Source organism: Perna viridis, chromosome 11 (assembly GCF_037379345.1).
Source record: "Perna viridis isolate PV_CMFRI_1.1 ecotype Kerala chromosome 11, ASM3737934v1, whole genome shotgun sequence".
In the NCBI taxonomy this organism is placed as follows: Eukaryota; Metazoa; Mollusca; class Bivalvia; order Mytilida; family Mytilidae; genus Perna; species Perna viridis.
In genome coordinates this window covers 29046573-29064962 of record NC_142455.1, presented here as the reverse complement: position 1 = coordinate 29064962, position 18390 = coordinate 29046573, and the positions used below count along the sequence as shown (strand labels likewise).

General features: G+C 32.7%; 1 protein-coding gene and 1 long non-coding RNA gene across 3 annotated transcripts; both read right to left on the bottom strand.

Moving 5' to 3' along the window:
* Nucleotides 1-1964: 1964 nt before the first annotated feature.
* On the bottom strand, nt 1965-10252 carry LOC148603625 (uncharacterized). 2 transcript variants are annotated; one of them, XM_088553391.1, is made up of 3 exons: nt 10120-10252; nt 6071-6182; nt 1965-4219 (listed from the first exon to the last, which is right to left on the bottom strand). In XM_088553391.1, exon 3 carries the CDS (start codon nt 4209-4211, stop codon nt 2094-2096), a length of 2118 nt encoding a protein of 705 aa, XP_088409517.1. In that variant the 5' UTR covers nt 4212-4219; nt 6071-6182; nt 10120-10252; the 3' UTR covers nt 1965-2093. The 2 variants fall into 2 exon arrangements, with proteins under 2 accessions (XP_088409517.1, XP_088409518.1); XM_088553392.1 differs by lacking the exon at nt 10120-10252 and adding an exon at nt 6528-6766.
* Nucleotides 10253-14054: 3802 nt separating this feature from the next.
* Nucleotides 14055-18193, bottom strand: LOC148603624 (uncharacterized). The gene is made up of 2 exons (XR_015916579.1): nt 18047-18193; nt 14055-15075 (listed from the first exon to the last, which is right to left on the bottom strand). It is a non-coding gene; the product is annotated as an uncharacterized LOC148603624 (long non-coding RNA).
* Nucleotides 18194-18390: the final 197 nt, after the last annotated feature.

Below are 18390 nucleotides of genomic sequence, written 5' to 3'. Positions count from 1 at the left end.
ATTTAGTGCATTGTACATCTACTAAACCTAAATGCTATAGATAAAGCTTTTTTTTTTATTATTCTTCAATAAAGGTAATATTCTTTTTAAATAGATTAACGTTTCAGTCTTGAGATGACAATATGTATACGTGTCACAATCTATTTGTAATCAGTTATATCTACAAGGATCGTCATCAGCTTTGTTTGTCTTCAGTGCTTTTCTAATATTTTGTTATCAACTGAAAAAACATAATTGATGATAACATAAATCCTGATCTTCTGCATTGTATATTGCAAATTAGGGTAACAATAAAATTACTGAACACTAATACAATTCCTAATCAACTCAAGTCCATAAATAAATCGGGCAAAATAGATATTACACCACCGGAGCAGCTGGTACAGCAATGGTCCTCACTTGGTACAGGTACTTCAAACGAAATGGTGTGTTAAATTTAGGTTTTACAACGCGCTTAACCCCCTCTTCCATTGCGGCGTGCCTATATTAGTGGTGATGAAAAGCATCTGGAAGCTATTGTCATAATCGGTAAATCAGAGGTCACATCAGCACAAAGAACAATTTACACCGATAAAACTGAAACTATATTTATGAATATGTTTGTCAAGTTGAAAAACTCTTTATCACTGTTTGATATAGCCATATGCATTTAAATTCTATTGATAAACATTATCATTTCACTTTTAAATCTATCTTAATTTTATTTACATTACTGGTATGAAATCTGTAATTTTATTTTATTAACTTATAACAACATCACCAGGGTTTAGATATGGTTTTATTCTTCGCTAATGCACTGCTGTGTTGTTTTATCGTTAAGGTTTCGACGGGAATATTCCTATTGATAACACATGCTCTGCGTTTATATTATAAGTTCAAACGATCACTTTCCTATTTATACGTTATTTCCGAAAAATTTTACTCTCGATCAAAAGATTTTTAGCCACTCAGGTTTTAGATTATCTACTTATGTTGGACGTCGATGAAAATCTGTCCTAGTACCTATGTTTTATATTCTGTCTTAACAAAGCTGTTATTAGCCAAAATGTAGATTTTATCTTTACATTAAAATGTACACAAATGGTTTGTTTCATGTTGAATCTTTACACCTTGCTGTATGTGACATTTAAAGGCTGCCTGATTATGACTAATTTTGCTTTTTATATATAAAAGTTATATTTTTATCAAATGTACCAAAATTGGAAAATACAATAAGGTCTATATCAAAATTGCATATTAATTATTCCATGACTTAACAATTTCAAAGAATGAGTCAAAAGAAATAAATTATAAATAGCTGTTAATATGGTAGCAAAAAAGTTCTAATTGTGGCCTTTGACCTTAATGTGACCTAAGATGACATTTGTCATGATGTACGCCGAAACAATACTTTATTTTGAGTTGATTATTCTATTTAATAGTTTGTTACTGTGTAAACAGTTACATGTATACACAAATGTGGGGAAATAAAATTCAGTGCCCCTCATGTGAAACGCTTGAGTTTGTAGTTTTTAAACACTTGTAGTTTAAAAAGTCTCGATTTTATTTCTAGTGTTATTTCGTTTCCTTTATTTAAGTGGCCGCCCATGTACAAATCATGCAAACCCTATAACCCTATGATGTGGATAAATTTTACTTCACTGAATGATTTGCGCCAATGCAATATATTTATATTATAAATGTCAAATAATATAAAGTTTGTTTCAAATCGAAAATGGCTGGCTCAGTAAGTGATTTTTAATTTCACTAACAACGACATCAAAGTTTGCTCAAATGTAAGAGTTATCTCCCTTTTTTCAATCAATTTAAAGGCTTTCAATGTCATTTATTATTCTTCGATCCTTGTAGTCAATCAAATACTAAAATTCAACTTTCAAGAAGGATGCTTTCATGATATGAAAAAAGTTTTTAAAAAAATTCTTGAAAACAAAATTCGTCAAGTGCAACCCACTGCCTGGTTTTTGCTAAAACAAACCAGTTGGAATTGGCGTAAATCCTCATGTTATAAAAGTTTTCAATAAATTAAATGTTTTTCTTTTTTGTTTTTTTTATTTTATAGCCACCACAAAATAAATATGAAAGACAAACTGGATTTACCCCCTTGTCCGAACCGGAATGATATTTCGATGGGATAACCCCCATCTCTGCCGAACTGGTATCAATTTACCAGTTGTTTTCTTTGATCTAGATCTGTTATTTCGTTTTCTGTTGTTAATTCTAACAGATCGATTTTCTGAACGAAGAGACGATTCAGTATTGTTAGCATTTTTACTGATTGCAACTGGTTTCGATCTGCTCACTAATAATGGCACAGATTTTGAAAGTCGTTTGCCATTACCACTATTAATTTGCGCTCTCACCATAGCTTGCAATAATGGTTTAAACTTATCGGTGAAACGTGTATGTTTATGTGATGCTCCTTCAGTTTTTGTGTCAAATATGTCGCTTTTTTCCTCGACCAATGACGATTTAACCGTTACACCAATATCTTTCATCGTCTGACTCTTCATTGATGGTAGAATCATATTGGTTTGCCAAGATAATTGAGAACCAGGACTTATATTGATATGGTCTGGATTTTCACGGTGTGCTATCATGGTCGTCTCGCCAATACCAGATGATGAAGCGAGAGATGCCAAGGGCAAGTAATCCGCAGTAAGTTCCAAAGCAGGTAAAATGTCATAGTTCACTGGAAATCTTTCCCGAAGAGTGGGAATATGATTTCCGTAATGGAAATCTTCTCGGCCCCTGTTCTTTGAATAATCCCTTGCTTCAAGGGGTAGTTTATTGGTGTATGACATTCGTGTTGGTAGAATATTCGGTTGAATGAATTCCCGGGTAACCTTTGGGGTATTTACGAATGAGAGTTTCACTACGTTTTTCTTTTTGTCACTCTTGTTAGCCTCTTTAAAAAACTTTATAATGTTTGGGTGACTATTCATGCCATTTTTTAGACCGAAGTTTTTTGGTGGATTTTGAATATTAAGGAGATGTTTTGGTGGTTCAGGAATGTTCGAAGACATTATATCAAATACAGGCTCGTGTAGCTTAGATGGCAAATCATTTGTAACTGGTAACGGATTCACGAACGTTTTAAATTCCGGTGAAGATATGGAATTTGCAGATGTTCCAAGTTTAGCCTTTAAATCAGAAAGCGCATTCTTTGTCTCAAGTTTTGGGTTGGTCAATGACATCTTTCTCAAAGAATTGAGTGAGCTTAAAAAATCTTGAGCTGATGGCTCTAAAAATTTAGTTCCAACAGGGTTAAGAGGATCGGAGTTAACCACAATCCATTCGTGTGTTTCCGGTTTGGCATAGGCTTGAAGAGAATGTAATCCGGGAACTTCACTTTTTTCTCCCTCATTTCCGACTGCCCCTCCAGGCTTTTGTCCCTTGTTTTTATCTGTAACGAGAAGCTGCATTGGATGTAAACCTTGTGTTATCATATCCATAAGTTTATTTCCCAGCGCTTCTTTATCAGACGCCAAAGTTGCAATCATTTGTTCTTCTTTGGCTTTATGATTGATCTCTTTTGTCTTCTTTTGTCGTCTTCTTATCTGTTTTTGTTTTGCTGCCTCAAGATCTCTTTGCCATTTTTGTTTTTCTGCCTTGTCTTTCCAATAATTTCGATTCCAAACTTTTAAATGATCTTTAATGGTATTTGAGCCTTGTGTGTCAATTGAATTATCCAGAATTTGTTTCCCTCCGCCTCGCATATCTATATTTGGATACTGCTTTTCCAAATGTTCTGCAACATTAAAAAGATTACCCAATAAACTTACTCCAGGTAGTCCAAACTTTGTATCACTACTTGTTGTCAAATGTTTAGAATGGGCATTTGTAGACATTTTTCTCTTTGGTAAAACCTTTGCCTCTGGAATTACGTGTGAATTAGTTTTGGCTGGTAATGACCTTTCTATGTTATTCTCGTGAAAGGAGTATTTATCAGGCTTTACAAACACCGAAGCACCCGGGGCATAAATCACTTCACTTCCCGGTTTATCATATATACCAAATAAATCATAAATAACTTTGGTGTATTTTTCACCGGATTTATTTCTGTTTCCATTTTGTAGTGGACCTTTCTTTACAGGAGGGGGTTCAACAACAATCTCTCCCGAATCATTGTTTTGAAAATTAGAAGTTTGCACACAAAAACCTTGAAGGACGGTTGCCAGCAAGATGTGGATAACTTCCAATTTCATCTTCATAACACAACCTGTAGGAAGAAAAGTTTAATGCATAGAAAGCATACGATTCAAATAAATAAAGGGTATGTTAAATAATTTTCCTGTTTACTTTGCATCAATATTTGATCCTTAACATCTAATTTTTTCCTGATGATTGTATTTCGGTATAAAATTTGAAATTCAGATTCAATAAATACTTCTTACGTCTTCCTCATATGTCTATCAAAATAAAATAATTACCATAAATGAAGTTGTAGACGTTAGAAAAAAAAAGTGAAAAGAATTAAAATGTTCGTTGACAAAAGCATTCTAAGAGCAAGTAATACATGTCATTCTTGTATGATTTTGTAAGGCTAGGCTAGAGTTATCAGGAGTCTCTTATTATGTGCCTACGCAACGTCAAGTATTTGGATATCTGTGTCTTTCATTTTGTTAAAGAGTAATCAAGGAAATCAAAATAATGTTATCCAGGGACAAAGACTAGACAAGGAAAACAGACACATACAACAAAGAACATTAAATAACCAAAATAATACGCATAGACCAGGTGCACTGGTAGGGTAAGCTTCCTCTCGTCATCTAGAAACAGCCGTTAAATTGTGTATGCCTGTTTAGTCATAGTTGCATCGTTTTATGAAAACTAACTTTTCGATAGCTGTATTCACTTATTTAGCAGCTAGGGTCATTGTTGCATTGACAATTTCCCCATATATCTTGCCTCACTTTTGAGGTCAATGTAGATTGTTCCTATGGATCGTGTCTTAAACCATTCTTTGCTATATTGTGTCTACTAATCTTTTTTACCGGACTTGTATGACCCAAATTAGATAATAGATTATTCACTAAACATCGCAGTATCACAAAAATTCAAAAGCTCCCAAACACCGAGGATTCAATCTATATGTTTCACGTCGCAGAACTTTCTGTATACATTTATTTTGGCTATATCGATCTTCATACATATATGATGTAAATGATGCTGATGTGAGGTTTTTTGTTTGAAGCACGTATACAGCATACCGAAATATGCAATATTGATATGATTTTTAATGTTGCATTAAGTGTACCCAGTTTTTTTCTGTCTTCTCATTCTGTATTATAAGATGAACTTGAATTCTATTTTATAATTTTAATTTACGGCGTAAAGTCTATCTTTCTATTTTTACGTGTATAAGATATTATCAAATAAGGTTAAACAGATATTGTGAAACATTTTAAATTGAACACCTTTTGGACTTTATGATATGTTCGATCTATTCCGATGTTAGGTTTAACGAGGTTCCAATCATATTTAAAAGGTGTCTTTTTGGTTTATTCAGAGTTAGGTATACGGGAAACAATGTACGGATGTTTTATACGCATTTACTTATTTTGTAAGCACGTACCAGTCAAGTCATGGATAAGTAAGAGTAATTAGGGGAACCAAAATTCCAAGTATGGTATTAAGAAAGAAATAGTCAGAAAAAAACAGGGAAATTTGTTTCTTAAAGGGAAAAATGAATCCAACATGTGTTTCGTAAATGTGTTGGCTGCATCATCTGCACGAGCGCCTCTGTTTTGAAGAACGAAATTTGGAGGGTTTGTTTTATGGTGTATGATACCAATTTAGCCTAGTATTATTACTCTATTAGAACAATAGAAAACTTTAAATATTTTCTACATTTTTTAAAGTACTTCTTTGATCAATATTTTTTTTCAAATGCTACCGCGTTAAATCTGTGTTTATTATTATTATTATTATCATTATTTGTTAATATTTTGTGAATGGAATTACTGATACTTCTTTTACTTTTCTTTTGTGTGTAGTTGTAACTCTAAAACAAATCAAATATCGTTTGTGTTTTTTATGATAATAAGACAAATTCAAAGTCAATACTCACTCAGTTAGTAGGATACATGTTCCCTTGTTATTACACTTGGATTACCATTAGATCAAATATGGGTGTAGAATGCTATCGGCACGTTGGGGATGTTATAGCGGTTCACAGCGAGCTGAAAATTACCAAAGTTTTCATAAAATTATGTGTGTTAATGTTTTTAAGAGTTCATTTTCAAGTAAATATTCTGCAACATTACTTTTGATGGTAGAACTGATAGTTTTTTTTCTTGCACACGTAGTACAAACCAAGCACAAATTCGTAACACAATGGAGTCTAATAACTATAGGATTGAAAGAAGTGTGGTAGTACAAAACGAAAATAATGAAACATAATTAAAATGATAATAATTGCCATTATATTAATAATCATTATAATGATAATGAAATTGATAAATAGTAATAGATAATGTATACAAAACAAAATTTTTTTTTCGAGAAAAGATTGAATGCCGCCTTACCATACACGTTAGGTCATTCCAAATTGTTATTACGGCTATTATTTATACATATGTTATTTTATCCATGAGAAAAACACAATGCGCCACAAATCCTCCGTTGATAATATGTTTGAACAATAAAGTCGAGGGTGTGTGTCTTCCAGACCATGTCAGATGGTTTTTTCCTAGTTTTATCACTTACATATTGTCGTATAACATGTATAAGGTGTATAAAGTGCTGTACAAGCCACAATTCTCGACTTTTATTACATAAATGTTTCAAAAAGTAATTGGTGTTAATTAATTACTAATTGTAAATGTCATGTGTATTGCATGAATTGTTTGTTATTTATTTTATGACAGGGGAGATAATCATGATAGTGTCGTGTAGTACACATAATCAATCATAAATAAATCCATCATTTCTATAAGGTTTGTGAATCATCAGCCTTTTTGTCATTAAACACACGATGTACATTTCTGGCGCTGGTACCAGTCATTCCTCATGTAGAAATCTCAGAGGTCTTTGTTATATTTCTATACACCAAAACTTTAATACCAAGAAAAATGTTCATCTCTTTTTTAACCCAAAGTCACTTAATGTATAAGTCTGTTACCATAGTAACTATATTCTGAATTCTACAGGACGGTCCAACTTTAGCATGTTGAAAAGATGTAAGTTTTCAAATATGGACGTTTGAATTTTAAATCAAATCAATTGAATCATCTGCAAATTGCAATTTACTGACACACAATTTTTCGGTGTAAAAGAAGACCCCGAGTACAATTTTTAACTTTTTTTCATTTCAATAATATTAATCAAAATCTCTGAATATTCTAAAACGGAAGTATTCATATATCTTACCTGGTTGTGAAGTTCCTCAAAAATTCGAAACTAAGGTTTGACATTATTGTCATAATTAAACTGTTTGTTAAAATCACACCTATGATCGATTGTTTCTAAGGTTTAATTATCATAAAAATGGGTTATTTACAGAAGATAACTTGTCAAGTTCTAGGTGAAAATATTCATCTTCAAAAGGTGAAATTACTTCATTAAATCTGTAATTATAATCACCTATCCTCTATCTTAACCAATTGACAACTGACACTGATGAAGTACAAGATTTAGGGAAGTTTTTGTACTCTTGTGTAGTGTATAATGCAATGGGACCATAATTTGCGTTATAAATACATCAGTGAAGAAAATATGGTCTTGAACAATAAATAACGGAAACTCCATTTTATTATTCTTCAACCACAACTTGGCCACTTGTGTCAAATTATTTTACCCCAAGTGTACATTTTTCATTTTGATTATAATGGGACCAGGTTCTTCATATTTTGGAAGATGCAAACTTTGTGTTGTAGGAAATGGCGGTCGACGGTTCTGAAGCATAGTTCTGTTGTGACGTCGGTAATGTTGGGTGAAACATATCTATGACGACGGAAAAAAGACTGTCATATAACTATGCCTTTGGTCATATGTTTATCTCTGTTTTACCACGGTTTTGGTCTAAGAGCATTAAAGCTCTTATTAGAAAAAGAAAGAGCTCGAGCATATGAAAGACATTTACCAAAATCGAAATGTCATACCTTTGTATTTTAGAATTCGCGTTTATTTCTCGGTAAGTTATTATTTTTATTTTATTATTTTCGTAATAAATGTAGGACATCAGATTCATTCACTGTTAATTTAACTTATAACCCAATACATTCTTGAATTACAATTTTCGTTAATTACCTATATGACTTATATAAGTCATATAAATACAAAATTAGTCATTTTTAATCGACAATAAAAACTAGAAAACATTTTTGAGATTATTTATCACTTACATAGCTGAATTCAGTAGAAAATCCTAAATCATACAATTAAAATTAAAGTGAAAACACTTTCCATTAAAAGTAATCTCACCTAATAATCATAGATTAATACAAGGTCCTTTTAATTTTGCGCCCTAGTTATCATCCCAATATCAAGACATCGGGCTTATGGCAATGTCAATATTTGAAAAGCCATGCATTAATATATTTATCACATATTTTTACATCGGTAATGATTGTTTCCCACAAACTCCTTCATTTGTCATTCTTTCTTACTGCTTCTGCCGTGATAATTACATTATATTACATTTCAAAACATATTTGTCCAGTGTGGTGGACGTGTTTTTCAACAAACGGTCGGCATTTCAATGGGAACAAATTGTGCTCCTTTACTTGCTGATCTATTCCTTCACTCTTATGAGGCTGACTTTATAGCTGATCTGATCAGAAAGAAATAATATCGTTTGGCTAGATCCTTCAATCTCAGTTTCCGCTATATAGATGACGTATTATCTTTAAACAATCCTAATTTCGCATCTACCCAAAAGAACTTGAGATAAAGGATACTACAGACACTGTGAAGTCAGCCTCATATCTTGACCTACACTTAGAAATCGATGGTAAAGGAAAACTATTGACCAAACTTTACGACAAACGTGATGACTCTTCATTCAGAATTGTCAACTTTACTTTCATCTGTGGCAACATCCCTTCCACACCTGCGTATGGAGTGTTCATATCACAACTCATACGTTATGCCAGAGCTTGCTGAAACTACGCAGACTTTTTGTATAGCGCTAGACCTCTAACAAATTGGCTTCTGGAACAGGGTTATGTTACTACAAGATTGAAGTCATCACTACAAAAGTTTTATGGTTGTCATCATGAACTCGTGGATCGTTATGGTGTATCTATCAGTACCATGAAAATTGGTTTATTCAACGGGTCATAGTTTTCTTTTCCTCGTTTGTCTACCCCGGACTTGACTTTTTATGAGGAACTCGGCGGGTGTTTCTGGAAAAGCAGAGGACGCTTACCCTACCGATGCACCTGGTTCATGCTGGCCCGCTGGTCGATATAGGTCGGGTGTTTTTACCTTATGCGATACAGATTTTGACGTTCATTATATCATAGTTTTAACGACATATCAAATATGTTCCGCGACGGCGTGCGATATAGGGTATGTGATATAGGTCTAGGGGTGTGATATAAGGTTTGCGATATAGGTTTGGAGGTTTGATATTTGGAATGCGATATATGATAAACAATATAGGGTTCAAACAATTCATTACAAAGCATATGCAAAATAGGTATATTTTAATCTAAATATATAATAAAAAAACTTATCGGCGATTCCAATAAAATGTGATACTTTAAATTCGCTGTGACCTTGTCGATATAGAGAATAACGCCGGTTTTCAACAGTTAGGGCAGAATTCCTGCAGTGGAGCTCACAAGAGAGTTGATTACCTTATCGGCCTTCTGAAACTGTTAATGCCCCGGGTGCAGATAGATACAGAAAACAAGAATTTAATTACATATGCGAAATCAATATCAATCCAATAGAATATGTTATATTGAAAAAAGATTATATCTACATCTAGAAAAAATGTTAAAAAGTATACGTACGCATACTACCCTTAAAATGCCTTTCAAAATAATGAAATAAACTGTTGAAGAGTTTTTTTTATATCAGTTTACAGATTCAGAAAATAATAAACACACCAATATACATTTTATCATACCTGGCTTTCGCAAGAAGGAAATAATGAACAAAAGTACGTACTTTTTGAGTAACTGATACCAGCATTGTTGCTATTAAGGATATAACAACAAACTGCACGTACCATCTCAAAATAAATCCGAAACAGACATGTGTTCTTGTGTTCCAAACAAAGTATCAAGAAAACAATATATACATTTTTATTATTAAGATTTTTAAGTATAACTTTTCCGGGGTCAATTAGATACGATACTTTAACCAAGGTGAATAACTGACTACATTATGAGACATTTGTCAGTTAATTATTTAATTAACCGTATTGAAACTATTGTGAAAGTACTATTCCAAATTATAACCTGGCAATGAATGTCATATCAGAAAAATCAGAAACAAACTCGTGTATCTAAATTTGATGTCTACAAATAACGAAGTAAACATATTTTAATACCCGTGGAAACACATCAGAATGTCATATATAACGTACGAAAGAGCAATGAGCAGTAGTGTTATGACATCTTTCACATTTCGCGATTGATGCGAGGCATTTCTCAGTTCCAACTGGACATTTCTCTCTTTCAAGTTGACATTTCTTGGTTTCAAGTTGACATTTCTCACTTCCAATTTTGTCAACAGGGTAGTGAAATGTCAAGTTGGAACTGAGAAATGTAGAAGAAGTCATGGCACTACTTGTCTTTCACAATAACTTTACTAATCTTGATTGTGTCTAGCGTGATTTATTGTAAGTTGCAATGTTAACCTTAAGTTAAAAGCATGTAAGCATTGTGTTTGACCATCATATGAAAATATCAATCACAACTTATGCTGATTATATCTCATTTTTAAATTGAATAATACCTAATATATCAATAACAATGAATATAATTCAAGTGCTTTCTGGTTTACCTACCTATCCAAATGATTGATTTTAATATATAAATGATCGACATGTGCTTATAAAGTGACTGAATTCTATTGATAAAGTGATAATTGGAAAATATTTTAAATATGCATGACTCAAACAAAATGAATAAAAATTTGATTCAAAATATTTTAAGATTGATACGTTTCATTTATAATATCACAATCAATATTGATTTAGTTTCAAAGAGGTTTGTTCGGTTTCTATGAAATTAGTCCCTGAAAATATAATTCGTCAAATAAGAACAGATTTTGCATCACATTTAAGAAAATGTATGCTTATTGTGCTAGCAGAACTGTTTGCTATGTATTCATGAATTACATGGAAATCGAACTGAAGAATGGAGCTAAGATGTTTAAATTGTGCCAAATGTGGGGAAAACAATTGAATTTGCTTTATGGGTGATTTTGACCGCATGCGTTGACATCATATATTTCGATCATTAAAAGCTATTCATCATAACATTTTTTCACAAAACAAAAGTTTGTAGAAGTAAATTTCCTATAAGCCCGGATCGAAAACTGCATGTATATGGAAACGATACTTTAAACGTTATGTTGACACGTAAATTGTTGTAACAACCTATGAATCTATTTTGTAAGTCATCTTTTGTTCACACAACTATGCCTGTAAAGGTTTTAATGGGTAAATTACCACTTTTATTTTCTAACAGATCTTAAAAACATGGGTATTTGTACAATCAAATAATTACACATTAAATCTGACCTATTTAGTACTCGACCGTACTACTTCCAATCCAGTCCACTGGAATTGTAGTGACCGATGTTTTCTTATGCTGGTTATTATTTTGGTATTGTTATGCTATGAGCTATCTTTCAGTAACTACGAGTGTTCTTTAATTGGATATCTCAATCTGTCTAAATGTTGTATGCTAAGGCATTCCACGAAGGAGAATTGAATATATTGACGAGTGAATATTAAGGTGTATTTGTTTGTTGTTTCAGTTCATTTTTACCTTACATTAAAAAGGGATCGTTAAGGCCTTATAAAATAGAAAAAAAAAAGAAAGAAAAAGAAAAAAACACCACAGACATGCGCCAGTCTACAGCCAAGAGATGTTGGTCATCAATGTCTTTTCCGTGTCGTTATTTGACTTTTTAATTTATTGTGCCAGAACTGTTGATTTATGTCCCTTGATTAACTTGTTTCAGTTTAATTAATTTTGTTGTGTTTTGAGATTTAAGTCATTGATAATTTATTTAGATAATCTAATGATACTGAAAATGAAAATAAACTTTATCCAGATTGATATATTTTATAACTGATTTTCTCAGACATTGAAGTATTATGATTTATTATTCACCTTATCAATGAATATTTATAGATTTGAATAAGATAACTTTGCCAGCTTTTCATAATTGTCTGAGGACTAATTTCTAGTCCAACATTGGTAATAGCCCAGCTGTTCCAACATACCTACCCCACTTGAAATGAGATTGCTCCATTTTAATGACTTTTGTATGCAATAAAGTCCCCGTGCAGGTCCGGGTGTTAAAAGAATAGGCCTGCAGCAGCGCATAGCTTGTCGTAAAAGGCGACTAAATAGTGCTCAGAACCCTAGCCGGGGGTTAGGGCGCTCTGCCCACAGAGCAGCTGGGATGTGTGCCGTGGTGGTGGAATGGGGTACCCCTGGCGTGTTACATGCTGGGGTTGTCAGGCTATAATACGGAAAACCTGACCGCAAACCATGGTGGTGCACCGTGTAGGGAAAGATTCCACGTTTCGCGCACGTTAAAGAACCCTACTGTGGTATTCTCCCGGAGTAGGAACCATAGGGCTCAGCCACAGGAGGCTAAATTGCCCGACCCTACCCACCTCTCCCTATTTCCAGTGGCAATCACATTTTGTCGTCCCCATTGTCCTTGTGTCCCTTTTTCATTTCATCATCATGTCATGTTCATTGTATCATCAAGATCATGTTCATAGTCTGAATATAGCCGAAATATTGCTGCTCGGACGTTAAACCCCAACAAACAAAAACATATGCAATAAAGTATTTTGTACTTGGTAAATAAAATGTATTGCTAATTGTTCTGATTCCTTTACATTTGACCCACATTGCGCTACAAAGCTTTGCATTCGTCGTCCCTCTTATAGTCTATCTGGTTGAATTGTAATCTGAGTCTGCCGAATCTTAAGCAGTAATTGCACCTGCTACATTAATTTGAAGAGTTGTTTTCGTTCTGTTACCATGGACTGTATTAATTTTGTTCTTGACAGGGCCTTTAAGAGATAATTTAAAGGTGTGGTTATACTTATTGAAGACCTTGTAATGATCTCTGGAAGTATTTACTATTTTTATAATATTGCTGCTTTGTTGAATTTCACCATACCTTTTTCTTTTTTTTTCCTATCATTAGCGTTCCAATATCTTTCTATTCAGTTATACGGACGCCGGTAGCCGTGTTGTTGTCTCACATTTTTCTACAGTTTGACTGATATTTGAAACACTTCTTTTTTCTAAATAGATAAATCGCGTAACGCGTCTTTGGGGCGATGAGTCAAACGAAATGATGTCACGAAATTAAATAGAAAAGTGATATACATTTTGGCACATAAGACGGCTACGTGAAATAATACGTTTGTAAAGATAATCCGGCAGCTGTGAGTGTCACCGAAATAACACACTTGCTATTAACCAAACAGACTCCAAGATGTTAATGATGGGGTATAATAATAAAACCGATTTCACAGATACCACCAGAAACTTTAAAATAAAAGGGAAATAACTCTTTGATCTGTTCATAATTTAGTTTATTTATAAGATATTTTAAAAAATATCTATACTGAGCTATCCTCTTTTGATACAAAAAAAATCAAAATTCTCTCTTGAATAATAACGATTTAAAAATTACATTTTTTCTGTGCTGAATAGACATTTAAAGTTTTGTTAGTTTCTTGAATTGTAATTGAAATTGAAGTTCCATTTGTACCATTCAGATAGTATTTCAATTTTAATGTAGGTTGTTCTTTTTCGCACGTAGTTTTCATAATAATGTCACAATAATGTCATTCATAGTACGAGCAGATTAAATAGTTAATAACATTATGACCCGTATTGAATATTACTCTTTAGTGCAACAAAAACCTTTCCAAGAAACACATTTAAGAACAAATATGCATACATGCATTTTCCTTGTTTCACCTTTTTGCAATTTATACGAACTTCTGTCACTGAAATTTGTTTTAATGTCATTCTAAATGATCAAGTATCATTCATATTTCATTAATCTTTTTTTTCACGAGCGAAATATTGTCAAACATCGAAACTTTGAAAGAAAAAACAAAGATGTAAAATATCGAGAAACGACCACCTTGGTAACATGTCATTACTAATTTAGGTGGAAATTAACTTAAATGGTTGAACCGAAATGAGTGTCAATTCTTTTCGATTGACGGTAGTCTCTATAAAATGAGTTTGATCTGTATCGATGATTCCCCTGGCGATTTTGAGACCGATGGAGTCCATAAGAATACATGTTTGTCGGGTTAAACGCGAACCCGTCGAAATAAGGAGTAATGTGAGAATGCAGTCCCTTCAGTCTTGTATCAGTGTATCCAGTGTTTGCAAGAGTGTACTGGTCATGGGGTGTTTTGTAATTTTCAAAACTAATTGGAATGTTTATCGGCTTGAACATTGTTTCATAATTTGGCTCAGTAAAGCCGTTGCCTTTTCTAATTATCTGGTTTTCCTCGTGTGTGTCCAAAGACCGTTGTCCGGTAGATTCCAAATTGTGATCAAAAGGAAGAATGTTGTCGTTTACAATGTAAATAACATCGCCCAAAGATCCAGAAATGTCTGTTTGTCCGGTAAATTGAATTTTTCTGTATGGATTGAGGTGGTTTAAAGGTGAAACCGATGGAGATGTGTAGACGCCCTGATCGCCCTCGTCACGTTGTGGCCGCATCATCCTATTTTTTCGTATCATTGGTTTTGACTTGAATTTTATTGGCCATGGCGTCTCTTTTAACAGCCTGTTAAGGTCATCGCTATTCAAGTCTTCAAGCAGACCTTTAGCTGGTTTACAAAATACAGGTATGATGCTTGATATAAGAAAAACCAAAGTGCGGCAACAAATCTGGAAAAGAAATAAATGCTAAATTAGAAAGGGAAGGGGGAAAACGTAATGTATGTTTGTATCTTAAGTCAATTACGGAGATAAACCTAGGGTAAGGGACATAATTCTTAAAATCAGTGATATATGTTTGCATCATATTTAATTTCAACAAAGCCTATCAGGCTTTCATTTGAAATAGAATGAAATCAATCCAAGTTACTTTTTTGCTTAGTTGATATTGATGTAGAATGTTTTACACAAACGCCCCAATGATTTAAAAAGATTCTGTCCCTTACCCTAGGTCTACCTCCTTAAGTTCTTTATTCTGATTACATAAGTTAGTATTTATGTTACCGTTTGTTTGGCATGAGTTGTAAATATACAATCGTACATTTATACTATTATTTAAAAGGGATCCTTACACTGTTGTTTTAAGAACCCAAAAATGATATACATAAGTAAAAAAAAATATGAGAGAGTAAGGCGTTTTAAATACTATGGTTTTCATATTGATGTTACTCATGTACGGTGACTAATGATGTTTGATGAATGATAAATAATTATGATAAAGTACATGGAAGTACAAGAATCGTTCATACATGGTTACACAATATGATGTGTAAATAAAAAAAATCAATGCGTCGCTGTAACTTTTCATTTTGTTTCAATTTCTTTCTGTTTATCATTTTGATTCTCAATAGACTGACATAACATGGCATACCACTGAATCAAAATATTACCAATCAGGTTAGAAACACGCACTCATCAAAATTTGAGATCTGGATTAACTGGATATAAAGTAAATAAATGGTGGATGGCATTAGTCTATGCTTTGCCTTAATCTGCTGGGTAAAAATAAGACTATATGTATGACCGACTTTCTATACTTAAGTACTATTCTGTGTAAGAATCAGGCGATGATTGACACATAATTTTTCTCAATTTGGACTTTTTTGCCCCAAATATATTCAAATGCATCTAGAAAACAACATGGGTGATGTAGATGCTAATATAGGGAAAATGTTCGGGATCATTTTCCCGCCATTTTTTCATAGTGCATTTCAACTAAATTTCACCTATCAATAAAAAGGCAAACTTTACAAACACTTGACGGTTAAATCTTGAGGTTATGAGGTATAAATACTTGGATATTTCAATAGAATTTTTTCTTCATGTGCCACATCTTATACACATTTTGCCTGTTTCTTGGACGGATAAGTACTTAAAACATCAATCGGATTCCTAAACATTGTTTATGTAAGGACACACAAAGAAGTATGATAACACGAATTGAATTCTATTGCCACTATACATTTTGTCTCATTCACATTTACCAACATTCTGAAACAAGGATGAATAGAGGTTCTGTTTTTTAACCGAATCGTTGACAGCCGTATTTGATCTACTTTTGAAATACATACACCACAGTATGGTCAAGATAAAAAAACACTGATTTTAGTCTGATTTTAAATTAAAAAAAATGCAACTATAAAGGAAATATGAACACTGACTGAATTAACAGAATCTGTTACTTAGGATATTACTATATATAAAACATATTGTTACCATCAATAACAAATTTATAATAATAATACAACAGAAAACCGATACAATGAAGTGAAATCTTTCACAAAAGAACAAACCATGATGACATTTAGCCTATGGAAAACTAAATATAAAAATAAAAGGGAGATTAAAGTTACTGTACTGACAAATTCTAGGAAATACTCTAATAGAATAGACAAAAAAGAAAGTCTTCATAACAATTGCGATATCAAGGATACACCAGGAAGGTTTGAAACTGTGTATTGCTACTGACTGGGTACAGGTATTTGCGATGGAAATAGTTGGATAAAACGGGTTTTAGTGTACTTTTCAACTTAAAATGTATGTTAATTGTTTCCTTTATTTTGTAATACTTACAGGAAACACAAAACTGCGAACGAGTAGTGTAATTCATAAAATTATGAAAAACTATCTGCTATAATTTTTTTTTGTCAGAAGCATAATATTTACTAATAAGGTTTGAATAATGGAATTTAAAAAAGGGCAAGGAGCCCCTACATCACCTGACTAAACAAGATCTGTAAAATATACTAGCATTGGAAAAAAGTCTTTAGAATAGCACAAGTGCACAACTAAGAGATGGAGGGCAATAAATCGGCGATAATAAACTGGAGAAAAGTGGTTACACAATGGAGCTTCAAAAACAGAAATCGGCGCCAACCAAAGAAAAAAAATAAAAGAAACACGCATTAATAATCATTGGGGGAAGTGATTTCGGGCATATGTGCAAACACAACCGAAGAGAACTAATTAAACGAATTCATTCAAGCGTCTGTTTTTAAATTATAGCTAATATATACAACAATTAAAATGTCAACATTTATAGAAAAGCAAAGGAAATGTCATTGAAACTTCTAAAGATAGTAAACGTGTACAGCATATCAAAATTTGCAATACATATGATTGGTATTTTAGAATTCATCACAAATCGTATTTAGTTTCAAACGGAGCCAAATGAACATTTTTAGCATCGTTAGTCTTCCAAGTGATCGCAAAACAAAAGCAACGAACCAAAACTCAACTGTTGCACCCAATGCATGATGTATAAAATGCAGGTTATCTTTGTTTTCAATATTTCTGTGTCTATTCTTTTTTCAGGTCTCCTTTATATTTGTAGTATTGTTTTCGCATGATTTTCAATATTTTTTATAGTTTTACAAATTACACGCAGATCGTTATTTATTCCAAAGGAAAAGAAGAAAATAACTATACATTGAAATTTTAAGATACATGTACATACTATTGACCGACAGTGTGTATATTATGTAATACCAAAAGAAAAGATAACAACGAAATTAACAATCATTATAAAGCAAGTACATTGGTATGCTTTAAGAAAAGTTGAACATAGATTATATGTGATATTCAAAAATGCACAGTTTGGAAAATGTATGTGTTGTTTCTGACTTAAAAATGTCGCTCTTACCTTCATTTGCAGATATAGTGGAGGTCAATTAACCAGAAATATCAATACATCAGTTTTCGATTCATCCGTCAATCATGTCTCCTCCATCAAGACGTTAACAGAGTTGATATGAAACTTTCGTTTATTTAAGGTTTTTGTTGTTTAATTTTCAAAATTGATGACTGTGTTTAAGCTTTGTGCTTGTATAGGTAATCAGTACATATCATGTGACAATTACTTGTATCATTTGTTTTTTTCACTTATTTTAGTTATGTACTCAGCGACTTTTTGTCTGTATTTAACAGTATTTAACAGGTTAAAGTTTTTACTAAAGTTTCTTTCTTTAAACATAATGAAAAATGTTA